Source organism: Sinocyclocheilus anshuiensis, unplaced genomic scaffold (genome assembly GCF_001515605.1).
Source record: "Sinocyclocheilus anshuiensis isolate Anshui unplaced genomic scaffold, SAMN03320099.WGS_v1.1 scaffold914, whole genome shotgun sequence".
Taxonomy (NCBI): domain Eukaryota; kingdom Metazoa; phylum Chordata; class Actinopteri; order Cypriniformes; family Cyprinidae; genus Sinocyclocheilus; species Sinocyclocheilus anshuiensis.
The window spans coordinates 361,349-371,811 of record NW_015539870.1 but is presented as its reverse complement, the minus strand read 5'-3'; the positions used below and the strand labels follow the sequence as shown (position 1 = coordinate 371,811).

At 36.8% G+C, this 10,463-nt stretch overlaps 1 protein-coding gene across 3 annotated transcripts in view; it reads left to right on the top strand.

Moving 5' to 3' along the window:
- LOC107685060 (diphthamide biosynthesis protein 1-like) overlaps positions 1-10,463 on the top strand; it is an 84,929-nt gene that overhangs the window by 40,379 nt on the left and 34,087 nt on the right. For all 3 annotated transcript variants that reach the window (XM_016481513.1, XM_016481512.1, XM_016481514.1), the window contains one exon: positions 8,776-8,897. In XM_016481513.1, coding sequence (XP_016336999.1) covers positions 8,776-8,897 — 122 coding nt within the window. The remainder of the gene's footprint in view (positions 1-8,775; positions 8,898-10,463) is intronic.

The window sequence follows — 10,463 nt, the reverse complement described above, 5'->3', positions numbered from 1 at the left end:
ATACACATATATATATATGAGTTGTGATAATTAACTGTTACATCTTCAAAGGGTAATATACCCAAAAATTATCATTTACTCACCCTCATGTTGTTCCCGACTTTGATTTTCATTATTTGGAAAAGTGTGTCGAGGTTATTCTTGATTAATTCTTTCCTATTGTGTTCTATGGAAGAATGAACATCTTACAGATTTGAAACGATAGTAAATGATGACAAATTTTTCATTTCTCTTTAAGAGATTGTTCGTTGAACTGCATTGAACTGTGCGTTAATGGCTGTTTATGTAGTCCATGTATCTGTTGCGTCTGTTTGCATGTGATTGTATGCGTGTGTGTGTGTGTGTGCGCGCGTGTACTATACAGAATGTCGTGACAGATGCACCAGAGCACTTCTATTCTACTCTGCTCACCTGCCTCTCTCTTAACTGCTCTCATGGGATGATGCATCACTTTTACTGTCTCTGAGAAAGCAAGAGAGAGACCGAGCGCTCAAATATCTGATGCGTGTCATAGACCTGGCTGAAATCCTGTAGTGGTAACAGGAGGAGGCTGTGCTTGCCTTATCAACAGGTTTGGGGTGAAGAGGAAAAAAACATTAACTTTAAAAAAAATTACACAGCATGGGCAGGCACATTGTTTTACTGCCCCCAGGTGATATAAATGCACACTGCCTTGACTGGATAAGCTCAGATTAAAAAGTCTGGGATCATGTCTAATTAAAAAAAAAAAAAAGGTCAGAGTTCTGGCCTAGTGGTTAAAGCAAATGCGTTCGAATCTGGTCTGCATTTTCAAAGTAACTTGATTTTTACATGCTTGCTCACAACTGTTGCTGTGTGGTTGCTAGGACAATACTAGATGGTTACTAAGGATCTCTGGATAGTTGCTTAGTGGTTACCTACAGCCGCAAGTCAAAAGAATAAAGTCTTTATTTTAAGCCTTAGATGAATCTGGTCACTCCATCAGTGCAAGTCTATGGATTTTTTTTTTCACCCATTTTGTCATCCGCAAGACAGAAATTATTAGATCAATTACAAAACACATCAGTCATTATGTGATTTGAGGTATTATTTATAAGTTATTGTTTTATTGAACATATGTATATAATGAGTAATAGAAATGTTTTGTATTAGCAAGCACCACTAAAAATTGCATTAAAATGAAACTTGTCCAAAATAAAATTTTGTAAACAATTTATTTATTTAATTATTACTATATCTTTTAGAATTATGATTACTATTATAAGCTGAGAATGTCTAGAATCGCTCAAACAGTTTACAAATATCAAAGGAAACTCTTTTTGGTTTTCACAGGTAAACAAACCAATTCTTGGACTCAACAAAATAAATCTTAAATAATTGCTTAGACACAGTTCATTTCAGGTCATGCTTCAATATCAGGAGTGTGTGTGGCAGACCTGAGGGTGTTGTGGGACAGGCTTCCTGGCATCCTGAACAGAGCGTCTCTCTCTCTCCTCTCTACTGGGCTGATTTCTGCCCTGAAGTGGACTAACAAGATTTCATAGACGGTGTCACACAGGCAATGATGCATCCCCTCCAGACACTGAGACCTGCTCACAAGAAGAAAACCACTAAGCGTTTTTGAGGCCAGCTTTTCATCAAATGAGCGAAACACATACACGCTCATCTCGCACACCCTTGCACATTATCTCAGCCACTGAGCTAGTCTGAGAGAAAACCTCAATCCACAGAGGCACACAGCTGGACAATTAGAATATTTTTGTCTTTCATAAATCACTTTGACACCGGTATCATGGCAAAAAGAAATGTGCACAGAAGCTTTGCTAATAAGGACTTCTATGGCTTTGCAGACCGGATTTAGGCCTGTTTTTCTGTTGTGTCAGTTGAGAAGGTACAGGTAATGTGATTTGTGTGGGCTGGTGTGGTTTGTGCTCTGCTAAGTGGTTCAGGAGTAGTTTGTAGACTGTGGGGAAACAGGGCTGGGATGTGGAAAGTCCGAAGGGACGGCTTTTCTGTGGCAGGCCCTCGTTGCTGATCTAATATTAGTCTTTGTGTTAACTGAGCTCAGTGAAGACAGAGGCTAAACACACACGCACACTCAGAGGGTACAGCATTGAATCACTCAGAGGCTTGTGTCCTGGGCTTTTATCCGCAACCTGACACAACAAAAGGGCTTCATTCTTATTGTGTGTATTTGAAGATGTGCACAGTGGCCCCAAAAATATTTGGACACTTAAAAAAAATCTATGAATGTCATTGCATTAGATAACAAGTAGCATGCACAAACCATTGATGCTTGACAACTAACTTCACTTTTCTAAGCCATTTTTGTCTTTCAACCAACTGGTGTCAAGGTGATTATTAGTGGATGTTTAGTCAGTTGCCCTCAAGATCACACAGGTATTTTTGGATTGGTGTGTTTTGGTTTTGATTTGATTCACATGTTGCTTTGCTTTTTGTTTTGTGTTTTATTTTCATTTTATTTTGGTTTTGTTTGCGGTGCCATTTTGTTTGTTTTTGTTGTATTGTTTTGTTTTTAAAGCTGTCTTAATTTATCTTACTTAGATTTAATTAGTTATCTTTACTTAGTTGTTATACTTACTAGGTTTTATTAAGTTACAGCTACTTTCAAGGCAAATAAAACAATTTACTTACTGTATTGAGTGACACTTACTTAAAATATTGAAGTAGCCACAAAGGAACCAATGACATTAATACACCAGTGAGAGGCAGCAGTGCACTAATATGTTGCTAATGTGCAACATAACAGAAGAAGAAGTTTTAATAGACTTTTCATCCATTTCCTCCATGTCAGCAGTTATCTTTCACTAGTTGCATTCACTCGTTTCCCAAAGTCATCTTGAATATTTAATTTTCAATACAACTGAAATATCTGAGAGAACATCACATAAGCTAACTTCATAAATTGATGCTGATTTTCCTCAAATGTGTGTTTTTTTTTTTTGTTTTTTTTTAACGCACCATTATAGTGATTAGCGTTCCCTTTGGTTGGGCACTTGGAACTTCATTTATGCTACTATAATTTTCTTCCAGTTAATGCAGCAATGCATCAAGAAGTCAGAGTTATTTGATTTCAAGGGAAGAAAAGTAGTAAATAGGTTGCTTTTAGAAGGTGACCTATCTTCTAATTAAAGCATTACTGTATTTTTTGTGTGTTTATTAATGGACTTTTTCAAATTTCATTTTTCATAAATACCTTGAGATACCTTTTAATTGGGTTTATATAATCCTTAAATAGTGTGTGGTAATATGCTAAAGTCACACACAGACTTAAACATTCAGCACGTGAATCACAATCAATTTCATTTATTTTCATTAATTGTAACAATAACCATTTTATTTGCTCTTTTTGTTGTGCTACTACTGACACAAGACAGCAAATAAAATTGGCAAATAAAATCAACAACTGTAAAACAAAGCAACTGCAGAATTTATTCATGCCGCAATGCACTCTGGGAGTCAGTGAGTAGTTATACTAAGTCATGAGTAAACCTAAATGAAAGGATCAAGTACCCCCTACAGTTCTTTTTTAGTTACTAGAACTCTCGTGTAAGTAAACTATACTAACTAAGCAATCGGTTTGCATGCTTTTTTTAAGTAAGCCCAACTAATTAGATTTTACAGTGTAGTTGTCCAATAACTGACTAGTGTTTTAGGTAGGTTGCCTGTTGTTGTTTTTTTTTTGTTTTTTTTTGAGGTCTTTTTTGTTTTTTTTTTTTTTTTTTTTGAGTATATATTTTGGAATATGGTGGGGTTTGTGATGGAAATGTAAAATATTATTCAAATTTTATCATGTTTGACTGATATAAATAAAAGCAAAGCAGTTCCACGGTTCTAGAATGGAACTCTGTTTCAAAAATGTTCCTTGAAATCACAGAAAAGCAGCTGTTCTAGCAAAAGGCTCTACTGTATCTTTATACCACTGCCACATCATGTTGATCATGTACTGTATGTGGCCCATTGTGCACACAAATCAATAATCAATATTTGAGCTTTGCATGTTTAATAATCAGGGATTTAGATCTTTAATCTTTAATGTGCAAGTGATAATATCATAACTTGGCTCTATTTCTCATGTCTTCTGAAATATCTTTTTATAATGATAATTATCACTTCTATAACTCTGCTTGGCTGCCCTATTCCAGACAATTAGCAGTCATAAATAGGCACATTTTATTTGAAATCATTTGCTTTTGAAGGCTTTGATTAAGTGGCCAAAGAGAAAGATCTGTTTTCTTCCAGTGTTCACAAACAGGAGAGCTTTGAGCCAGCAGCCCCTCGCTCACGCTGAGCTTTGATGAAAGTCCCGTCAAAGCCAAGTAAAGATTTCACCTCTGAGAGACAGGAGGAATAGCTTGAAATGGATGGATCCGCTTCCAGACACAACACACCCTAATGTTCATTAACTGAAAGAGTGAGAGACACACAGAGACGCTGACCGGTCCTGCAGGAGCGAGACTCCTTCTCACTGCTCTGAAAGAGGGAGAGAGACATGACAGAGAGACGCATGAACTGTCTGTGGAGTTTGAGAATGTGTCAGAGAGAGACACTAAACCATCCAACAACCATCACAATGACAGGGAGTGCCAGGCCTTGGCTGAGTCTAGTGAGGTCCAAAGGTCTGAAACCACATAGAAAATCTAGAATTTAAACCTCAAAATAAACAGAATTTGAAAAATATATTACTTTATTTTATCTGCTCTGTGTGAGTATGACTTTGTTTTGTGCAAGCTGGCTGTTACAGTGACACTAATTAACAAGCCCTGTTATTGAGATCACAGACATTTCTACATCTTAATTGCATCTTAATGACATTTCAGATCAGATGCTGTAGCTGGAGCCAGATAGCATGACAGAGAGAGTAAAGAGAGAGAGACGGTTGATTTGATTTCGATGAGAGAAGAGCAGAGCTACAGTAACAAGCATACCAGGCCATATGTGACATTGACTCTTCTATCCTGCGGTCAACATTTCGAGGGGTGTGTGAAGCGCTAATCATGACTAAAACCCCTCATCTTACTCGCTCTGAGCCTCAGTCCCAGCGGGAGCACGAACTTGATCCACACTCCTGCTCCATAATTGCAGCACCATTCCCAGGTAGCGAGCACTATCTCTCTCTCACATAAGCTCCGGTAATCTGACGCTCAGAGTTTATTTTAATGTATTTCCGTTTTTCATCCACAAGCCCTTCTAGTTGGTGTTAATCGGATATACTGAGCAAATAAGGAAACCTGACAATGAGGTTTTGCAGGTGTTTTGTCACCGCAGGCTGGGGTAGTCATCGTTACAGGCGACAGATTTGCAGCCACTTCATATTTGTATCCTGCTTATGGATCTTGTGTGTAAGGCCTTGAATTTGAATTGAGATGGCAAACAGAATTCCAAATTGTAATTAAAATTTTAATTTAAGTAGACTAACATGAATTGACATTTAAAAATATAACTGCAGTAAGTGTCATTTTTAACAAGAAACATAAACGTTGACTATTGGCTTGACTGTCTTAAAGTTAAAAAAAATGTAAGCAAGGAAAGATGAATGGATAGATTTAGAATTTCTATCTGTCAATGCCAAGTTCTTGATTTTAATTCCCACTCATAAAATGAATATTTAAATTAAATATTGAATTAAATCCCTAAAATCATCTGATCAAGTAAATCGTCTGCCAAATGCATTAATGTAAATGTTTTAAATGGCTAGAAATTGGTATTTAATTGATGTAGATTATATATATATATGTATGTATGTGTGTGCGCGTGTGCACGTATGTGCGTGTGCGTCTGTGTGTATACTTATAATACTTTCCTTCCAGCTTTATTTACTCTATAATTTGAAAATGTTTCTAATGTCACAAATAAATCTGCCAATGTAAATGTAACTTTTTTTTTTTTTACTTTCTATTTTGACCAATTATTTTATATTTGTTCCTACAATGAGTCACTAATGTGTAAACTATCACTTTAAATTGTGAATTTCATGGAACTTGGGGGATTTGTCATAATATACCGTCCTCTCAACTTCCACATCAATGTCTGCTCATCTATGTTTGATGCTTAACATGAGGAGTGGGATTTTGGTACAGCGAGTTTTCAGTGTGGGCGGTGCTTCTCTGTGCAGTGCTACAGTTTGATGTTTTGTTATGTGATGCAATGACATTCATACATTTTTAAGTGTGACTTGAGAGTTCCCATATACTTTTGGGGCCACTGTACATGTATTGTTTTGAACTGTCTTATTTGTGTGTGTCCTATCGTTTTGGGCCGGTGATGATGTCACCCACTCGTGTATATGCCTGCGCAAATGTGTAGCAGATGGGCAGAAAGAGAGGGACCTTGATGAGAGAAAGGATGAGCGTATCAAATCTACCACGGCAAACATTTATTTACCAGATGAGCTCTCCTCATTCATCTCTCTCTGCTTTACAAGCAACGGCTGCCTGCCTGCGTCCTTCACATGAGAATAACTGTGTGTGGGGAGAGAGGGTGTGTTTGAGGGCACTGGGTTACAGAAGTAAGCCATGCATGAGACACAAACGCTGGGAGTGTGTTATGAAGAGGACGATGTGTGTCTATGTGTGTGTGAGACACAGAAAGCCAATGTGAATTTCAAGAAAACATGTCCAGATCTCAGTTCATCCCAAAAAGCCAATTAAAATATTTTGCATAGGACTTTCAATTTTTTACATTTTTTTTATTGAACTAATTGTGTTATGTCAATTAATCAAATCGATTGCATATATATGTGTGCGTGCGTGCGTGTGTGTGTGTGCATGTGTTTGTGTGTGTTAAATTGACAGCCTTATTTTTTTTCATTCATTCATTGCATTGATTTTATTTTCATGATAATTAAACACTTAAGCACCTAGAAGTTATTTTCAGACCTTCTCAATACCATGTTCTCATTAGCATCCAGACATTTAACTTTTACTTCATTATTATTATTATTATTATTTTGTAATCTCCATTATTCTCAATAGTTATTCTCATTAGATTATTGTATTTTAGTTAAACATATTACAGTAAAAAAATAAAAAATAAAATGCTAGGACCCAGACAGGAAGTAGAAAAAGAAGATATCACAGACAGAGCAATCAGTACAGACTGTACTATTGTGTCATGGAGTTGTACTGGCCACTTTCAACAGTTCATTCTGAATGAGAAGTTAGAAGGTGAATCAGGTGGAGTTTAGAAGTGCGTGCGTGTGTGTGTGTGTGCACGTGTGTGTGTGTGTGCACGTGTGTGTGTATGTGTGTGTGTGTGTGTGTGTGTGTATAAAACCAAAGAAAATGTGTCAGTGTTCTATTATTAATAATACCTGTCCTAAATATGTCTGCTTCCAGACAGCCAGCTTCCCATACAACAGCCTCTACTCTCATTTTCCTCCTTTCTTCTCCTCGCATATTCATTCTCTCTCGTTTTTTCTCACTCATAATTTATGTGCTCCTGTCTCATGTTTATCCTGCATTTAAATTTCACACAGAGGAGAGGCGGCAGCAGTGCGCCAGTCAATAGATGTGCTAACACTTAACAACCCCTGCCGAAGCAAACAAAAACAGATCGTTGGTTCTTCAAACAGCGCCTCAGAGATCCACCTCACTGGAATGCTTGTCGTTGTCCTACAAAGTTAAGAAAGGAAGCCAAGGACAATTTGTAGCAGCATCTCTGAAGAGTGTGCTGTACTGGAGATGGTGGCTCAGTAATGTCTTCCCTTGCGTAGTAAAAAGTAATTTTGCAGACTTAAATTCTTACATTCAGAGTCTACTGCTTTTCCACACCTGCTAATGACAAGTGAATTAATAAATATTTATTAAATATCTCTTACTGGCCATGATGTTTTTTAAGAATGGAAGTCAGTATGAGAATTTTGGGTCACTGGCTCTATTGGGTTACCGCCGTATCTCATCATTTTTGGATCATGTATGTGCTTTTCATTTTTATGCTGATTTAAACATTTTCTATGACACTTGGTTGTGAATTTTGAAACTGTTTAAACTTGTCTGCTAGGCAATTTTTTTTTAGCTTGCTGACATAATCCCAAGCTTTGTCAAAATTGCAAAAAAGGTAGAATCAGTAAGAATGAGATTAAAATGACAAAGTAATCATTAAAAATCTGTTTTACTGTATGCCATGATTTTACAGCAAACATGTTTATTAATTTATTGGTTTTCAAGTGAGAATTTTTTTTAATATAATTTACATTTTTAAATTATGAATGTATTAGTTAGTTAGTTTAATAAGTTATCAAACAATTTGTGCGAAAATGTATAATATATTTTTAATTTTAAAAATATTAAATAATACATGTAAAAACTATACATTTAAAAAGTATGCATTTAAAATGATAAATGTAGTTTTGTTTTGTTTCCAGTAAAAATGTTGGCAGAGGAAGTAGAGATCGTTATTACCACTGGTTTGAACCTACAGTTTCGATAACCGGCTCAACTATTTTCTCGTAGGACAGTGTGCATCCATAGCTATAAACCTTAACGTGGAACTTGAACGTTTACCATCAGTGAACGTTTATGTTAATCATTGTCCAGTGCTCTGTCGTGTCTGAAGGTTATTCTGGATGTTTTTCCAGACTGCACAGAGTGCATCAGTTTACGACTAGCGGGAGCCCACTTAACTGGAGACATGGATGTCTGAGTGACATTTCCGCTTGAGAGTGATTGATCTGCCAACTGTGTGGACTCATCTTTTTATTTACAGCCTGATTGATCTGAATTGCAATAGGGTGGTGATCAAGGTCATTGATTGGTTGATTGTGTTGTTTGTCAGATTCACAGAGGCGGACACACTAGTGATGGGAGATGTGACATATGGGGCCTGCTGCGTGGACGACTTCACTGCCCGCGCTTTAGGAGCCGACTTCATGGTGCATTATGGGCACAGTTGTCTCAGTGAGTTGCATTCACACAAAATTGTTATATATGAATTAAAGGGACAGTTTACCCAAATTGAACATTCTGATATCATTTGTTCACCCTCATGTCATTCCAAACCTGTATGACTTACTTTCTTATGTGGAATGCAAACATTTTGATACTTTGTTTGGTGCATTTTTGTTATTTTTGGAGCTTGACAGTCCCCTGGTCACCATTGACTTTCATTGTCTGAAACAACTGACTAAAACTTAAAATGAAAACTGAAAATATAAAAATAAAAGCTAATTCAAAATATGAATAAATACTAAATAATTAATACTAAAATAACACTGGTATGGAAAAGGGTTGTGTGAAATTCTCCTTTTGTGTTCCACAGAAGAAAGTAAGTCAAAACAGGTTTGGGTTCTTCAGAGCTGTGTATATTATAACTTTTCCGTTAACATATTTATAGACTGCACACCCACAAATTAATTTTCATAAAGGAAGACGTCTCATCTATCATCTTTCTATGTTCCTGCGGTTTCTCGTCAGCATGTTTCAGGGTCTTTCATTGACAGGCAACTGCATGTTTGAAAAAAATAATTGAGAAAGAGACCAAGAAATCTCTGTGGGAATTTCTAATAGCAAAGGCTGGAGACAGTCGGCCGTGGTAAGGAGAAGTAGAGATGTATAGATTTACTCTTGGAGTGCTTTGCAAAGCTGCTCTCAATAGCTCAGTATGGTAGCCAGTCGGAGCCATGATGTGTAAGGGATAGCAGATGTTTTGAATGACCCTGCCTGCACGTGTGCTCAGCAGATCAATAGTGAACATGCATTAAGGGTGTCCTTTAAAAGGCCTGGACGTGCCAGCCTAGAGGAAGCCGCTCTTTTACCCCCCGCTGCCTGTCAGCAGCACAACATACAGTAGAGGAAATGCTAAATCAATAAGGCCATATATCTCCAGCAGAACAATCACACCTCTCCCAAATACCAGAGCTGGCCAAGGGGAATATTAATCCTGCATCTGAGGTCCGAAGCCTCCTGCGAACCTTAACAAGAACATTTATGTGCAGACAAACATAGATCTTCTGGAAATGTGCGTTTGTCAGTGTAAGCTACAGTATGTATAGAGAAATTATAATAGTGTAACTGCTTTAATTGCTGTACATACTGTATGTAAATGTATATATATCCAGAAGTGAAGTACACCTGACAAAATCTCCCAAAACCTCCTTTTGGGGAAGTCCTCATGTGTAGGACATATACATATAATTATTTTCTTTGGTTAGAAATTCCTTGACATATCACTTCTTTTCGCTCTGCTTGTTTGTTTGTTTTTTTATTTTTTTATTTTCCACAATATCCTTGAGACCAACAATATTCAAGTCTTAAAGGTTAACTTTAGCAACAGTTCTGAAAGGAAGTGCAAAAAGCTTTTATTTTTTTGTATGGTGACTTTTTTGGCAAGCGAAAAAACAGCTGATGAAGCAGCAAAAAGGTGAGTGTTCATTTTGTCCCTCAGAAAATGTTGTCGATAACAATACCTACAGATTGATTCATTTACATCTATAGATTTTAATGGATGTAACGAAATATGACACA